Source organism: Bos mutus, chromosome X (assembly GCF_027580195.1).
Source record: "Bos mutus isolate GX-2022 chromosome X, NWIPB_WYAK_1.1, whole genome shotgun sequence".
NCBI lineage: Eukaryota > Metazoa > Chordata > Mammalia > Artiodactyla > Bovidae > Bos > Bos mutus.
The window spans coordinates 906,483-925,363 of NC_091646.1; the positions used below are offsets into that span (position 1 = coordinate 906,483).

The 18,881-nt window shown below is 39.3% G+C and overlaps 1 protein-coding gene across 2 annotated transcripts in view; it reads left to right on the top strand.

Annotated features, from left to right (window-relative positions):
- The window catches only part of LOC106701650 (fibrous sheath-interacting protein 2-like), a 73,153-nt gene that overhangs the window by 49,087 nt on the left and 5,185 nt on the right, over positions 1-18,881 (top strand). For both annotated transcript variants that reach the window (XM_070365737.1, XM_070365738.1), the window contains 2 exons: positions 12,832-13,323; positions 15,755-15,852. In XM_070365737.1, coding sequence (XP_070221838.1) covers positions 12,832-13,323; positions 15,755-15,852 — 590 coding nt within the window. The remainder of the gene's footprint in view (positions 1-12,831; positions 13,324-15,754; positions 15,853-18,881) is intronic.

Here is an 18,881-nt window from a genome sequence, read left to right on the forward strand (position 1 = left end):
TGTACGGATTGAAACAGGCACTAGGAAATGTAAAGATGAAACAGATAGCCTAGAATGCCCACTGTCTTCAGATGAAAAAGCAAAAGCTATCAATGAGATGCAGGAGTTAAATAATGTTTTTGTTAACTTTAAACATCATCTAAAAGAGGAAGCTGAGTTGATTTTAAAAACATTTTTCAGGAAATGGTGTCTGAACTAACCCAGACCATCCCCACCCTTTCCTCTGTTACGACCGAACCTTTGCCTGCCCAAACTGACACTGACAAAGGAGACTTGCTCTCCAATGTTGATATTTCCTCAGCAGCTGCTGAAATTATGGAAAATGTGCTTGAGAAGTTACAGTCTGCAGTTAAGAAAACATGTACTGAGGAATTTTCACCAGGAAATATATCAGTTCACTTTAAATCAGATTTAGTCAGTGGAGAACATTTTATTTCTCCAAAAGAAAAAACTTCAGAAGTTTCACTGCCTTATGCTTTGGAGAACATGAATGATGTTGCAGAGGACATGGTTCGTGTGATTTTAGAAAAGCTGACGGTCCTTGCATCTTCTAAGCAAAGTGAATTGGCTCATCTTAAAATCACTACTGACCCAGCTTATCAGCAACACAGAGAAGATCCAACATATACGTTCCTTCAAAGAGCCAGCAAAGGGAAATCCAGTGCTAAGACTGATGCTGCCAGTTTGATTGGCAAAGAAGAAATACAAAATTTAGTGTCAACTATTTGTTCCAAGTCCTCTCTGGTTGGTTATATAAAGGAAGCAATCAGCACTATACTAGGTTATATACAAGTTGGACTTAATAATGAAAGGCTAGTTGCAACTGAAGAAACAGTAATCATCCTACAGCTACCTGATGCTCTCTTGGCTCAGCTACATCAGAAACCAGTGAAAACAGATGTCCGAAAGAGCAGACACTCCAGACTGAGCAGTCCCTCCGGCACTGAAGAAAGGAACAGACTCACCAGGACTGGAGTAGCTAGTGCTCCTAGGTGTGGGAGCCTGTTTCCACCTGTTAATGTTCCTGGTGTGGCCCTTTATTCTGAAGACAAAAATGAAGAAATAGACAGAATTGTAGAAAATGTATTGATTTCACCTATCAAAGACGAAAAAGCAAAATTACAAGAACAGGTTCCTGACTACTGGTTAACTGGGGAAAACAATGATTTTAAACGCACAAGAAATACGAACGTACCTACAAAGCCTGCTTATGGACGCAAAGTAGCATTTCATGATCAGGGATTAAATACTGACCTTCCAACTTTTAATAAGGACCCTTTAAAGGACAAGCCAAGTTGGAATAAAGACATTTTGCTTTTCAGTCAAGATGAAACATATCAAATACAAAAAGCCTCAGAAGATATAATTAGGAGTATTTTAGCAAAGATGCTCAAAGATCTATCTTCTGGGCCGTCTGATCACTCAGATGATGAAGATGGTAGAGAGGCTTCACTTCTTACCTCAAGAAAACCACAAGATCCATCACATCAAGAATGGATGGACCAGATGTTCTCTGTGTCAGAAATCCATACGGTATCTCAAGATATTATAGATGCTATATTAAAAATACTTCACGTAACTTCTCGTCATATTATCGAACATTCTTCATCAGTACATCAAACTCCTCTAGATAATGCTGATGTACCAAACAAAGAGTTATTACAAATATGGTTTGACAGTAAAAGGAAGATGAAATTTTTATCTGCACTTAGCATGGACCCTACAAAACTTCCCTGGGTAGAATCTGGAACAAGTGGCTCAACATCAGAATCTGTAGATAACCTTAATGATAAAATCTTTAGCACAGTTTTTAAGAATTTGAACTCATTTATTTGTCCAAAATTACAAACCTGCTTCAAACCAGAAAGCCATGCTGCCCATTCAAAGCCTGCTCCTGACAAGAAATCTTCATTTCGATCTCACCTTAGTACTTTCACAACTAAAGTGGTAAAAATTGTTTTGGATGCTATCCAGAAAGAACTACAACACAATAAGAAAAATCTAAATGTTAGGAAGAATAGCCCTCCCAAGAACTTTAGAGATACAGGATTTTTTGCTGACGCTGAAAATGAATTAGACTCTGTTGTCACAAAGCTAAATATTGACATTATGACAAGTTCATTAGCTACTTGCATTTGTGAGGTGTTAAGTGGAAACACAAAAGTAATATTTTACTCCCTTCAGATAAGCTAAGGTCTAAAATCTCACATGGGACTGATGGCATTGATCAACAAAAACTTTTGCCTTCTCGTTGCCCTCACATGCAGGAGGAAGTTCACCAATGTACTAGATTTCAAGTGTTAGATAGAGTTGGAGATGCCTTGTATGATATGTTATGCAAGCTCACTGGAGACCACCCACATTCTCCCTTATCTGATGAGCAAAATACAGAGGGGATCAATAAGAATTTGAGAACAACCAGTACACTGCAGTCCAGTATTAAGCTCATTTCTCGTACAATTCTAGAAGGTATTGTTTCAAAACTATGTGGTGTTGAGACAAATGGCATTTTCAAAAATTCAGAAGTTAAAGCTATGTATTGACACTGACAGCCTGTCACTTGCTTTGCTTCTTGAGGAAATGAGCAGATGCTATGACATAATCTCAAGCATAGCATCCAATGTGACCTGGCCAGGTAGCCCAGAGGTAACTAACAAGGGGAAAACTAGTGCCCCCAAAATAGGAACCACAAAAGAAAAGCATCTGAATAAACTGAAAACCTTGGCCTCAGACATCTTTGAAATGGTTTTTGCTAAGTTGGAAGGGTTTGCCAATAGAAATTTAGAAAATCTTGGTGCGATAAACTGTGGATATAAAAAGAACAAGACATACCGTGAAAGTGAAAATACCAACATTTGTGGTAACACACATGAAAAACGATTGCAGTCGACTTTATACAGGCATGCAAAGAAAGTGTCAAGTACTATTTTGAAAGCTCTTCAAACTGAATTAAACATGAACTTGCCAGATTTGGAAACATGTATAAGTAAGCCACTACAAGAGAAACAAATACTTAAGAGTTTAGTCAATTTCATTTTAGATGCAATTTCTCCAGATATGTTTAATGAACCTGAACCAGAAGAGAGAGGCATTGAAAATTACAGATATAGGCCAATCTATGGAAATTTTCTTCCTGGAGGAGCTGACCCAGATTCATATCTAGAAGATCCTGCAGATACAGAGAAAGAAAGTGCTGGGGAGGAAAGACCAGCAGAAGATGAAACTAAATCAGATTCTCTTAAGCAACAGGAACTAGAAAAAAACACTAAAAACTTTTGAAGTAGAACTCAAAGAGCCAAAAAAGTCCCCAGTTGTGCCCATTGTAAGAAATATTTTGAATGAAATTTTTCAGAATGATTTAATTGGTCAGTTAAAGGTGTTTACTCTTCCCCAGTCCCATTTATGTGACATTCCTCATGCTGATGATGAACCATTTGCTCAAACATCTGTTCAGTCCCTGGATAAAACAGTGGGCCCTTTAGTATCTGAAGCAGATGTAACCATTGTTGCAGATGATGTCGTTAGAACCATATTTCAAAAGCTTTATTCTGCTGCCATGACAGATGGGAATGAAAGTGAAAATAGGTATAATACTATCACCTTTCCAGCAGATAATCTCTTTTCCTAAACCTACCCATGGAGGAAAGTCCCCTGTTTATTCTACCATACTGGACAGAAATCCATGCACATTTCAGTCCACTTTCAATATTGGTAAACTGACCAAAATAAATGTAGTTGAAGATACTATACAGTCAATATTAACAAATTTAGAAGCATCTGCTACTTCCAAAGTAAAGGCGCTCTTTTGTCCTCACAGTGGTTTCCCAGTTCCTGTGGCTTTACCTTCACAGCAGGATGAGATTGCTTTACAACAACCATGGTTATCCACCAAAGATTCATATTCTGAAGACCAATTTTCTTGTTGCTCAATGGATCACAGTAAATCAGGAAAGACCACCTCAATATGTCAACTGAGTGCCTCTAAATTAAATATGTATGCAACAGAAGTGGCTAGGCAAATTTTACAAGGAATCAAACATAAATTAGATCAAGACATAAGAAGTCCATTCTTAACTCAGAGTGTTGTGGCTTTTGAAAGTATTCCAAGTCAGGTTGTTAGCACAGTGTTAGATATTGTGTCTACTAAAGGCAAATATGAAAAAATGTAATTGACAGAGAGACTGATCCAGTTGCACCAGAAGATATTATTGAAAAGCTATTCAATAAAAGTGATTATCGTAAAAAACTTCAATTTCAAATACTAGATACCATTGAAGGTATCTTAATTGATATCTGTGCGGAAACAATAGATGAGAATAATCTCCCACTTGCTGTATCCACTCTTAAATGTAATATAAGTGGGAGACATTTAGAAACAAACTCTGAAAGGGACCCTAGGTATACAAATAAGGCTATTCTTACACTTTTAGTTCCTAAGGAGTGCGTTGCTATGATTTCCAATGATACGGTGGATATTGTTCTTCAAAATCTCACTTCTGCTATCATGGTTCACATCAGTGCAAATGATTCCATTTCTCCAAGATTGTCTGCAGCATTTTCTGATGCATTTTCCAAAGCAGAGCATCAACAATCTCCTATTAAAGGCTCAGTGAATGGAAGGGCAGAGCGTCAACAACCTCTTGTTACAGACTCAGTGAATGAAAGGGCAAAGCGTAAGCAACCTCCTGTTATAGATTCAGTGAATGAAAGGAAAAGGGAGAGATTTCCTTTTGCAAGAAAGGGAGGAGATATTCAGCTGAAATCAGCTCTTCCTGATGATAATCAGACAACTGTACTTAAGAAACAAGATGCCAAGAAATCTACTCCTGATCCATGTAAGGAAAATGCTTACTGTTACTTTATTACTAAAACTATTTTGAATAGATTAAAATCTTTCGCCACAGAAAGAATAGATTTGCTACTTATTCTTGAGACTAGAGAAAAACCGGATGTTGGCTCAGAATTTACAAATTGTAAACAAAATGACAGTGTGTTTCTTGAATCAAACCAAACGCCATTAGATGTGACTGTCCCGAAAATGTCAACAGCTGGAACCATTCTCAATCAAGAAGTCACAAATTACACATTAGCTAATTACAGAGAAAACCATAGACCTGCAATTCATATATCACAAGCTAGTCTTAAGGAATATGCTGACCTAATCGCCAACACCATTTTGACGCTTATAAAAAATGACATAGACCTAGAAATCCAAGAGATGTATACATATCAGAACAATACTTCATTTCAAGAAAACATCATTGCAAGTGAAACTGTCAACAACATCTTCAAGAGTTTATGTAATAAAATATCTTTGAAGGCAAGTGGCTCTTGGCTCAAATTTAGCAGGACCCCATGTGCAGGCGCCGGGAGAGGGCTGAGGCGGCGAGGCCAGGCTGTGGCCAGGAGGAGGTACCCCACGCCCAAGGCCAGGGGTGGAGGCCAGGAGGGGCAACCCCCACCTCCAAGGAGCGGTGGCTGTGAGGGCGCAGGACAGCCTAGAGGAGCTACTCCACATTCAAGGTCAGAAGGGGCGGTGATGAGGGGATACCCCTCGTCCAAGGTAAGGAGCAGCAGCTGCGCTTTGCTGGAGCAGCCATGAAGAGATACTCCATGTCCAAGGTAAGAGAAACCCAAGTAAGACAGTAGGTGTTGCAAGAGGGCATCAGAGGGCAGACAAACTGAAACCATACTCACAGAAAACTAGTCAATCTAACCACACTAGGACCACAGCCTTGTCTAACTCAGTGAAACTAAGCCATGCCTGTGGGGCCACCCAAGATGGGCAGGTCATGGTGGGGAGGTCTGACAGAATGTGGTCCACTGGAGAAAGGAATGGCAAACCACTTCAGTATTCTTGCCTTGAGGACCCCATGAACAGTATGAAAAGGCAAAGTGATAGGATACTGAAAGAGGAACTCCTCAGGTCAGTAGGTGCCCAATATGCTACCGGAGATCAGTGGAGAAATAACTCCAGAAAGAATGAAGGGATGGAGCCAAAGCAAAAACAATACTCAGCTGTGGATGTGACTGGTGAGAGAAGCAAGGTCCAATGCTGTAAAGAGCAATATTGCATAGGAACCTGGAATGTCAGGTCTGTGAACCAAGGCAAATTGGAAGTGGTCAAACAAGAGATGGCAAGAATGAATGTTGACATTCTAGGAATCAGCGAACTAAAATGGACTGGAATGGGAAATTTAACTCAGATGACCATTATATCTACAACTGTGGGCAGGAATCCCTTAGAAGAAATGAGGTAGCCATCATGGTCAACACAAGAGTTCAAAATGCAGTACTTGGATGCAATCTCAAAAATGACAGAATGATCTCTGTTCATTTCCAAGGCAAACCATTCAATATCACAGTAATCCAAGTTTATGCCCCAACCAGTAATGCTGAAGAAGCTGAAGTTGAATGCTTCTATGAAGACCTACAAGACCTTTTAGAATTAACACCCAAAAAAGATGTCCTTTTCATTACAGGGGACTGGAATGCAAAAGTAGGAAGTCAAGAAACACCTGGAGTAACAGGCAAATTTGGCCTTGGAATACGGAATGAAGCAGGGCAAAGACTAATAGAGTTTTGCCAAGAAAATGCACTGGTCATAGCAAACACCCTCTTCCAACAACACAAGAGAAGACTCTACACATGGACATCACCAGATGGTCAACACGGAAATCAGATTGATTATGTTCGTTGCAGCCAAAGATGGAGAAGCTCTATACAGTCAACAAGAACAAGACCAGGAGCTGACTGTGGCTCAGATCATGAACTCCTTATTGCCAAATTCAGACTGAAATTGAAGAAAGTGGAGAAAACCACTAGACCATTCAGGTATGACCTAAATCAAATCCCTTATGATTATACAGTGGAAGTGAGAAATAGATTTAAGGGACTAGATCTGATAGATAGAGTGCCTAATGAACTATGGATGGAGGTTCGTGACATTGTACAGGAAATAGGGATCAAGATCATCCCCATGGAAAAGAAATGCAAAAAAGCAAAATGGCTGCCTGGGGACGCCTTACAAATAGCTGTGAAAAGAAGAGAAGTGAAAAGCAAAGGAGAAAAGGAAAGATATAAACATCTGAATGCAGAGTTCCAAAGAATAGCAAGGAGAGATAAGAAAGCCTTCCTCAGCAATCAATGCAACGAAATAGAGGAAAACAAGAGATTGGGAAAGACCAGAGATCTGTTCAAGAAAATTAGAGACACCAAGGGAATATTTGATGCAAAGATGGGCTCGATAAAGGACAGAAATGGTATGGACCTAACAGAAGCAGAAGATATTAAGAAGAGGTGGCAAGAATACACAGAAGAACTGTACAAAAAAGATCTTCATGACCAAGATAATCATGATGGTGTGATCATTCACCTAGAGCCAGACATCCTAGAATATGAAGTCAAGTGGGCCTTAGAAAGCATCACTACAAACAAAGCTATTGGTGGTGATGGAATTCCAGTTGAGATATTTCAAATCCTGAAAGATGATGCTGTGAAAGTGCTGCACTCAATACGCCAGCAAATTTGGAAAACTCAGCAGTGGCCACAGGACTGGAAAAAGTCAGTTTTCATTCCAATCCCAAAGAAAGGCAATGCCAAAGAATGCTCAAACTACTGCACAATTGCATTCATCTCACACGCTAGTAAAGTAATGCTCAAAATTCTCCAAGCCAGGCTTCAGCAATACGTGAACCTTGAACTTTCAGATGTTCAAGCTGGATTTAGAAAAAGCAGAGGAACCAGAGATCAAATTGCCAATATCCACTGGATCATCGAAAAACAAGAGAGTTCCAAATAAACATCTATTTCTGCTTTATTGACTAATGGAAAGCCAGTGAATCAGGAAAGACCACCTCAATAAACTCAACTGAAATCCTGAAAATTATGGGAATACCAGACCACAGAGACCTGCCTCTTGAGAAAATTGTACAGGTCATCAAACATAAATTAGAACTGGACATGGAACAACAGACTGGTTCTTAAATAGGAAAAGCTTTACATCAAGGCAGGTTGTTGTCACCCTGTTATTTAACTTATATACAAAGTAAATCATGAAAAAAATGTAACTGAAGAGAGAGACTGGAATCCAGTTGCCAGAAGAAATATTGAAAACTATTCAATAAAAGTGATTATCGTAGAAAACTTAATTTCAAATACTAGAGACCATTGAAAAAGCCTCTTGATGAAGGTGATATCTGTGAGTGAGAAACAAAAGATTCAGAATAAAAGATCTCCCATCTGGTCCCATCACTTCATAAATAGATAAAACAGTAAAACAGTGTCAGACATTTTTGGGGCTCAAAATCACTGAAGATGGGACCCAGGTATGAAAAAAAGGCTATTCTTAAAGAAAAGTTCCTAAGGACATAGATATGATTTTCAATGATAGAGGATATTGTTCTTCAAAATCTCACTTCTGCTATCATAGTTCAATCAGTGCTAAATGGTTTTTTCTCCAAGATTGTCTGCAGCATTTTCTGATGCATTTTCCAAAGCAGAGCATCAACAATCTCCTATTAAAGGCTCAGTGAATGGAAGGGTGGTGTTGGAGAACCTCTTGTTACAGACTCAGTGAATGAAAGGGAGATCCAGCAACCTCATTATAGATTCAGTGAATGAAAGGAAAAGGAGAGATTTCTTTTGCAAGAAAGGAGGAGATATTCAGCTGAAATCAGTAGTGTCTTCATGAAAGTGATAATCAGAAAAACTGTACTGTGAAACAAGATGGGCAGGAAATCTACTCCTGATCCATGTAGAGGAAAATGGCTGACTGTTACTTTATTACTAAAACTATTTTGAATAGATTAAAATCTTTATGGACAGAAAGAATAGATTTGCTGGTATTCTTGAGACTAGAGAAAACTCATGTTGGCTCAGAATTTACAAATTGTAAACAAAATGACAGTGTGTTTCTGAATCAAACCAAGCTGTACAGATGTGACTGTGCCAGGTCAAAAAAAAATGTCAAGACAACTGGAACCATTCTCAATCAAAATACTCAGGTGAAAACATTAGCTAATTACAGAAAAACCAGAGGACCTGCAAGAAATATTTATAAATCTTAAGAATCTGGACCTAAAAACAAATTCCATTTTAAGTGTAGTAAAAAATGACAAAGACCTAGAAATCAAAGAGTATTGGAAAACATATCAGAACAATGTTCATTTCAAAACAGTCAAAATAGCCTTGAAGTGAAACTGTCAACAACATCTTCAAGAGTTTATGTAATAAAATATCTTTGAAGGCAAGTGGCTCTTACTCAAAGCAGGACCCTGATCTTCTTACAACTAGCTGTACAAAATGAAATAGTGCCAGGTCAAAGAAAAATGGAAGACAACACCAAACTGTCTCTCTTTTCAAAATACTCAGGGGAAAACCAAAAACACCAGAAGTGGAAAACCAGAGAAGGACATTGGAAGAAATATTTAGAAATGGAGAATCTGGACAGGAAAAAAATTGTCATTCTTTGAGACTGTCCGAGTTTGTTCTTTTAAAGTTTGCATATCAAAGTCCCAGGAAAAAACAAACATTGTTCTCCATTCAATGAACTCCCCCACTTTACATCTGATTCTAAGATTAAAACATCAGCATGTAAAAAAGCCTTACAGTCACATATAAGCAGTGTTGCAAAGACATAATTGAAAGTGTTTACACAAAAATGTTCTCAGTAATTCTGACCTCGTTATATGAAAACAGTGAGACCAGAGGAGAAATGGAAGCCTCTGGCAGTGATGGATTACTGATGAATCCATCATGCTTTAGAGAACTGAAACAAGCAGAAAAAGGCAGTGTTCCCCCTAAACCTGTGATACCACAAGTTTATCCTTACACAGGCATTGGAAGTGTCAGTTCATTGAAAAACACCTTATTGCAATTTTCTCCATTGTGACTGGGCAAACACTTGGTTCAAAAGGTTCTCAGAAAGATCACAGATTTTGCTTTGCTGAATCTAGAAGAAAATTCATCCCCTAAAGGTCAATCTGATGAAATTCTGAGGCCATGCAATTCTAAAGCTAGTCCCAAGGGCAGCCCTAGGGCAAGTGTTAAGACAAATTTTAAAACAAAATCAAAAGTTACCTCTTTGTCTAAATTTGGAACAAAACCACAGCTCAGACCTAGTGGAGCTAAAGCCCAAAGCAAAACCAAGTTAGGTCCTAGAGAGAAGACCCTAAAAGGTAGCTGGTCCAAGACTTCCGTTGGGCTCCCACACCTACTGTCAATAGGGGAGGCCAAAAGTCCCTCACTGAGAGCAAAACTCCCCACTGCAGAGCTAAAAATGTATGCCAGGGATATACTACGTAATATTCTGCAAACAATTGTGAATGAATTTGAAGAGGTGAGGCAAAATAGAGCAGTGGCAAATGTAAACACTTTACTGTCTGATCAAACTGAGAGAGCAAGTGGAATAGTGAGTGCAGTTTTGCAAGGACTACATGCTATGAAGAATAATTTGGCCAATCCAATAAAGGGCTCACATTCAGATGATCTCAAACTTCCACGGGGGATATTTTAGTACAACCTCTGCTGCAAATCCAGAAGCCCATTTCTCCTTGGAGAATGTTTCTTCACAACTAGACAAACTCTTTCCCAAAGAAGATATTTTTAAACAAATGTTTGACAAATGGCAAACAGAATCAAGCAACATGGATAACGAAAAATATAAGCTACCGATGATAGCGAGGCTGTTTTGGATGAAATTTCAACAAAAGCAAAAGAATTAAAACAATCTGTTTCACTTTTAAGTTTGTCACTTCTTGAGCCATGTGAAAGCAGTCACCATCATTTTAAAAGAGCTGCTTCTAGAGTTGAGGATTCTCAAGCACAAATTAATATATTTGGCCAGGAAATCATTAAAAAACTGTTTGAAAAATTAGAGTTGTGCTTCTTGACTCAGATGTTCACAACGGATAGTAAAGAAACACTACAAAGCAAGAAAGAAACTGCTGCTAGAAGAAAATGTGGTTCCTCATGAACAAACAATCTCAGCGATGTACCAACGTACAACACAAAGTTGAAAGACAAAACACTGGGGATCGCTGGCCACCAAATCACTCAAGAGATCTTGGAAGGGGTTCTGAACACCTTAGAGTCATTTGCAGACCTACAGTTTAAACATGTCTCTACATATGCTTTTTCTGAAATTGTGAGAACACCTACTGAAAAAGTTTTTGCTGTGCAACAGAAACCACCAATGAAAACAATATTTCCCAAGTTACAAACACTGACTACGTTTCCTGATGAATCTAAACCAAGTAGTATGATTTCCCAGGAAAACATAAACAATGCCTTCAACAGCTTTATTTTTTCCATTCAGAATTGCTTACTTATGCTGTTAATACTGTTACTGACATGCTTAGTATAATTAAGAACAAACTAGACAAAGAAAAATGCCACAAGGAACCATCTTCAACTAGCATATTTGAAGAAAACATTGTAGCAAGTCAGATCATCAGCACACTGATAAACCAGTGCACTTATTTCTATGAGTTGATGATCAAAAGCCATCCAAAGGAAAATCTGCTCCAAGGAGCTAAAAATGCCTGCACTGTTAATTGCTCCTGATTTACAACTGGACCAGAAATGTCCACTTCAAAGTCAAAGGGAATTAGCTGCTGGGATGATCCTCCACAAGTCTCCAGCTTGTTGTCTTATTCAGAGGAAGATATGAAAATAAAGGACAAGACTTCCTTAGATGTACCTTCATATGTCAGATACTCCACAGGAGATTCAACTAAAACCATAGAGCCAATGGAAGGGCTCGAATCAGAGTTTAAACCATCATCTTCTAGAAGTGAAGCCCAAGCCTTCAGCCATTTTGATCAAGCTGTGAAAGGAGACTACTCTCTCCCAGAAGGCACTGTCTTACAAATTTCATCTCAGAAATCCAGTGACTCTGCACAGGCAGCACTAGAGCACCCATGTCTTTCAAAGAAACGGAAGAGGGTGAAAATCAAAGAGTGCTTCACTATGAGCCCCTCAAACCAGTTGTTAACCCAGATTTTGTTTTGCACAAAGGATATTCCTTTAAGGCAGCATTTATCTGAAAATCTGGTTTGCAGTGTTACAGAGGATCTAAGATTGGTAACTCAAATTAACTTAAAAGTTCTGTGGCATCATCAAAAGGCTACAGAAATGGGAAAAGTTATTTGTTTAACTGTAATGGTCTCTTCCTTAATCTGGCTTTAACATTGCAAAATGGAAAGTAACATTTGACTAGGGAAGTGAGGAGAATGAAAATTTACTCTTTGAAGCTTCCTTTGGAAAATATGTTCCAAGGATTAGGGTGTTGGAGGGGTGAGGAGTGAACATTCAAAGTCCTTCACAATGTTGCCATTATTCATCAGTTTTAAAAATCCCGGTCAGCCAACACTTTGTCTTTTCCATGAAAATTTCTTTATTTAGATTGGTGTATTAGTTCCCTAGTAAGAAGTTGAGAAAAACAAGTTATCGTGTCTAAATCTGTTATAAGACTTTCAAAGCAAATGATGAAAACAGTGTACTTAATGTATGCATTTTGCATTTCTTGATGAGTAAAATGTAAACTTTGAAGCAAAAGGAGGAACCTTAGGGTCTCTTCTTTGAACTGGACTGTTAATCTTGAATGCAAAAAAGAATTATCGAAAAGAGGAAATATTGCTTGTGATTTTCATTTATTTTTTCTTTTAAACATATGACTAATATATAAGTGAAAGGCACTTAAAGATAAGTAATTTTACTAAATTGAAATAGAAACCATGTGAAAGTTGCCTTACTATTCAATACAGTAGAACCACAGCAAAAATGACTGAATTGATTGTTTTTTAACATTCATTGTCTCTTTAATTCCAGACTTCTAGTAGAAATTCATTTCAGAGTTTAATAAAGCCCGACATCACCGAAGTGGAGCTTTTAAAAGATGTTCAAAGCAAAAAAGATCTTATCATTTGGTTACTAACTCATGATATTCGTCAAGAAAGTTTAGAAAATAAAGAAGAAAGCTTAGCTTCTGATGAAGATGAAGTTGTTTTACAAGAGGTTGTAAAAGAAGAAGAAGAATTTCCAGAAAGCCCACTTGAAGATCAAGTAAAAGAAGACATGAAGCTCACTACCAGCACAGTGGCTCACCCTAAGCCACCAATGAGCAATCGCAGTCTGAAAAAATTTTTGTCAGTAGGAAAATGTCAGCCCAAATCCAGTGTGACTATAATGACTGAAGTGTCACCAGCAAAACAGACGGAATCTGAACAGACACTAATAAGAACTGATTCTAACATTGATGTAACTACCTCAGAATGCGTGACTGTCACAAACTCGTCTTGGGAGAAGAAGACACAACTAAGCGTAAGTGAGAAATGTAACTATCAGTGACCAGGTTTCTATAGAAAGGGTAGAGAGTTTCACAAACTTAGTCCAAGTGATACACATTGGGTAGGAAGATAAGGGCATCAACTGGATCCCAAGTAGTCTCTCCCAGTTCTGATGATATTTACAACAAAAGGGAAATGATTAACAGATGAAGCCAGGTGCCGGGGTCCAGCCCTGGTGGGTCCAGAGAATTCGAAGGGGAGACGGCTTCGGTGATCAGGATACAATAGAATCAAAGATACAAAGAGTGGTTAAATAAGGATAGCTCAGTGAGAAAATTCAGTGAAGAAAAGAGGCTGAATAACTTGGTTTACGTGGAAAGCTAATAAAATTCCAGGACAAGGAATTTGCATCACCTACGGTAGGCCGCAGGCGTCCTCCCGTTCTCCAGAAGGAGAGGAGACACTAAGGCCTCCCCGGTCAGATCTTAGAAGCCCAGGCAAAATTAGTAGGCTTGACGAGCCTCCACGCTACAGATGGGAATTCAGCCAGAAGGTGAGAGAAAGAACGACATGGGGAGACCAAGCTTTGGTGAACAAGGCCCGCACTTTATTTTCCAAAGTAGTTTTTATACCTCAAGTTGTGCATAGAGGATAGTGGGGGAAGGGGTAGAGGCATGCAGTAAGCCAGGCTTTCTTCCTGCAAACTTATCATATGCAAAAGTTTAGGTGATTTACATCATCTTCTGGCCAGGAGGCCTGTTAACATTTTAAGATCCTTTCTTCAGAAACTTATTTTTCTCTAAAGGTGATTATTCTAAAGTCAGGCGCCACCCTCCAAAAGCATTAGATAAAGTTGCATTCCTATAGGGCAAAGGTGTGGTGGGCTATAACAAGAAAAGAATTAACTCAAGGGTCCAAGGTTACAAACATTAAAGCTATTACTTACATTCCTATACACCAATTATATTCAGCAATACACTCCCAGGGACAGAGTAGGTAAGGGATATGGAAACTTAGCAGCAAACCTTGGCCCAACAAGTGAAAAACCCTTCACCAATACAATTTCTAATCAATCTTTTAACTGCTCAAAGGAATCTGTATTTAGACAGTTTAGAACATCTCATGCCTCTCACAGTTGGGAGGCTATGAACAATCACATGTGGCCGGAAGAATCTGTTCAGGCAGGCTAGAGGACTTCCAAAGGAGTTTGTAGGTTGAAACACTCTTGCCACGCCCAGGAACTTTATTGACTGGAGCTGTAAGTTAACTCTTTTTCAGAGAGAGGTGGTGGTGGGGGACAGCCCCCCGTAAAGTCAGAGGTGTAGGTGAGAGCACAAAGCAGTAAAGTAGGCAGACTCTGGTTATGGGGGTAGATGCTCGAGAATTTCCAGGGGGACCCCTGAGGCTCGATCCTGCCTTTGTGTATGCCGAGCCTCCTTCCTCGTGACCTCTGCCACGGGCGGAGTTCCTCACGCTGGCTGCCGGCAGCCAGGAGCCTCGATTGAAGAAAAACAGATCATGGAAAGAGTCCTAGGCTATTTAGAAGGACAAGAAAAACAGAAAACAGAAACTGGTTAGGAGAAATACAAGCTAATTATTTAAAATGCTAGGTTGTGTGGGTTTTTGGTACACTTTACTGCCCTGTAAATACTCATTGGAAGTTTTGTGTGTACCAACTCCTTTCCAGTGGGCAGGACCAGAAGATGGACTTGAAGGGGAGTAAAAACATTCATGCAAATTCAGCCTATCTGGGTTTGAATTCTGGCTTTGTCACTTAGTAGCTATGTGACATTGGGGAAAGTTATTTAACCAACTATCTTCTTAAAAATTACTTATCCAGCTTGTTAGTTGAATATGTTGAATATTCCCCCTGTAAACAGCCCATAAACTCTAGCTCTTATCCCTGGTTCTGTACCCTTCTGGTGGTGATCTGGGCCTCACTGACCTCTTGGGTTAGCCCTACCCCCAAAATCGTACCTTAGTCATATGTGTGGGGATTACACATGATTTAGAATTTCCTAGTAAAACAATCCCATGGATTATCCATTTGCAGGAAACCTGGGTTCAATCCTTGGGTTGGGAAGATCCTCTGGAGAAGGGAAAGGCTACCCACTCCAGTATTCTGGCCTGGAGAATTCCATGGACTACAGTCTATGGAGTTGCAAAGAGTCATACATGACTGAGCGACTTTCACTTCTTTCCAATTAACTCAGAAGCAGCAATGAACCAGAGAAAACAAAACACAGGAATATGACTCTGGCCAGTTCAGGAGCTCATCAGGTCAATAGCCTTGCACAAACTCTATGTATTGGGATCTGTTTATTTACTGGAAAGCCATGTGAAATCTCATGAGCAAACAAAGTGTGCCTGGTCAGAAATGCTGGCTATATAGATAACTAAGGAAATGTTGTGGTATATTTTATTTATTATAAACACTCTTTTGTGTCTTACTTGTATTTTTCCAGGAAACAGAAATGAGACCTAGCACCGAACCAACACATCACTTCATCCATAGAATGATGAGTTTATCTTTATATAATGAAGATCTGGCTTCCTTTTCTAGGTACAGTCAAAGTAATACTAGTTGGCTAAGGAAATAGAAATCTGAAATGAAGATTATGTTGATGGGAAGAATGGGCCCCTCAAGTAAACCTGTGAGGAAGCCAGTTTAGCCCTTCAATCTCCCCTCACTCCTTCCCCTAACTCCCCTCTGTGTTTACTTCCTGGGCCTTCCCTTCACATCTTTTCTCCTATTCCTATTTATCTGGTCTCTACTTTCTTCTCCTGGGATCTGCTTTCTAGTATAGTGGTCTATAGTATAGTTACTTTGAGTCTTTAATGTGTTAGGTTCTTGAATCTGGGAGACAGGCTCTGAGTCAACAGTCCCCACCCTAACGGCTCACCTAAAGGAGTCCCACTTAGTTCATGTATGTACCTAAATGCTCAGCAGGGTGGCACTGTCAGAAGAACCCCAAGGACACAGGGGGCAATGTAAATTAGAGCACTCAGGGAAGAATTCTCACAAGTGTTAGAGTTGGAATTGGGCTTTAAATGATGGATAAGATTTAGATAAGGCCATCCAGGTTGGAAAAGACTATAAGAGAAAGGCTGGACCATGTGGTATCTATAGGGACAGGGAGGAACAAAGTACACTGAAGTCTTAATAGTTTTTCTAGAGTAGCCAAAACATGTCTAAAAGTGCCCCTGTGTTCATAAGAATATTCACAAACTGGGAACAGTAGCACTCTGTTTTTGTTTTTTAAAACTTTTTATTGTATATTGGGGTATCACCGATGAACAATGTTGTAATAGTTTCAGGTAGACAGCAAAGGGATTCAGCCATACATATACATGTATCCATTCTCCCCCAAACTCCCTTCCCATCCAGGCTGCCACATAACATTGAGCAGAGTTCCCTGTGCTACACAGTACTTCCTTGTTGGTTATCCGTTTTAAATACAGCAGTGTGTACATGTCCATCCCAAACTCCCTAACCACCCCTTCACCCCACCCTCCCCGCTGGTAACCATAAGCTCGGAACAGTAGCACTTTGTATCATGGGAGAAATAGGGCATAAGGAAGAAAATCCACCCTGTCCCAACTATATCCTTTTCCACCTGGCACCATGAAATTAAGGTTTCTTTTTGACCCGATGCCATTTTAGGACATCCACTCCTGGCCCACCACTGGCTTTATCTCCACTCACGCTTGTCTTAACATACATAATTAGTATTGCAGGCAAATCTCAACTGTTGGTATCATTGCATAAGACAAGTGGGAATATATAAAACCAAAGTCAATGTAGCTGTCATTTTTATTTTGAGAACTCACAGACATACCATGCCAGGTTTGCATCTGTATAAATAAAGACTTGAACAGATGGTTCTTTAACAGTCATTATTATTCATTAATAATTATTCATTCCTTCATATAAAATACAAAGAAAATGAAATGTCTTATATCTTTTCTTTAGTTTTGATGATGAGAGTTCCACAGATCCAAGTGCCAAGGTTACAGAAGGTTGGATTGATTTCTTTTCTTACTTTAAATTAGATTGTATTTAAACAGAGAGTTTGTTCATCGCGTTGATGAATACTGAGTTTTCCAGTAGGCTGATCTAAATTGGAGGAATACTGAGTCAGTTAACCAGCTAGTGTGATGAACTAGTTTGCTTTTTCTGAAACGCTAGTAAGATTCCATTAATAATTGTGGTGAAAAGTATGTAGTGTGACTATAAGTTTACAGTTACCATGATCCTGTGGGAAATATCCAGGAAATAAAGGTTTATCACATCTATATGTAGACTACAGCCCATGCTGCTAGGATTTAATCATCTCTTTAAGTAGGAATGCTTGCTTTATATAACTAGGTCAGCCCTAGTAAAATATATTTAAAAGCTTTTAAAGCTAAAACTGAAACCTACATTTATTTGCTTGCATTAAATCTTGGCTAGGGTGCACCCCACTTTAATTCTGTCTCTGTTAAAACTGACTCCTTATTTATGAGTTGGGTTTGGTCCTCCATTCTTTTAAAGCTCAAAGGATCAATGTGGCTCTAACAGTGGGACAGCACTGAGGTAGGGGTATCATGTTTACTGTAAAGATGGCCTGAAAACTCCAGCTACAGAGCTGGAGTTGGCCTTGGTTGTTTCAAGCCTGCACCCACTCAAGAAGCTACTCAAGAAATATATCCTCTCCATTTGAGAGTGGGAATAACATTCATTAAAAGATGAATCATAGAATGGAGGTAAGTTGCCAGAATCCCATAAATAGGTCATCGTCAGAGGATGATACGTCACTGGCGTGTTTCCTGTATTATGGAATCATAGGCTGTCAGAGCCAGAAAGTAGCTAGTATAACCTTATTTTACGGCTGAAGAGACTGAGGTTCAGGGTAGGGAAGTGACTTGTCCAAGGTCATACTGTCAGTCAGAATATGGATCCCAAGTCTCCTAAATCTGAACTCAATGTCATTGTTTTCTTCAACTTCACTGCAGTGAGTCACACTTAGATATAGGTATCCTGTGGTAATATTTAATATTGCACCTGTCCAGTTCATGCATTCATTCACATTCAACAGAGTCACTGAGCACTTTCTTCGGGCTGGACGCTGTTCTAAGTTGTGGAGATACAGCTGCGAATGAGAGACAAAGTCTTCACCTCCTTCTAATTGGGAAGGGGATATAAACACAGTAGGGCTTCATCTGGGGTGGTGAAGAGTTGGCCAGGACTGAGCGACTGAGTACAGCACATAAACACAATAATTCTAGATAGGAATAAGTACTTCCCATTTCACCCAGATAAAGGCCAGGGTCTTTACAATGGCTTACAAGGCCACATATGGTCTGGATTCCACTCACCCCTCCTGGTAACCTGTCTGACCACCTCTCTTTATGATCCCTCTTAATCACTCCACTCCAGCCACATGAACATTTATCTTCTTCAGATCTTTGCTGAAGTATTATATTTGAAGTCAAAAATTCCCTGAACACTTTTCTTTAAAACTGAAACCCCAATGCCACCCCAGCACTCCCTGCTTTAATTTTATCCCTAGCATTTGTACCATCTGAAAGCTTTTTTAAAAAATTGTTTAT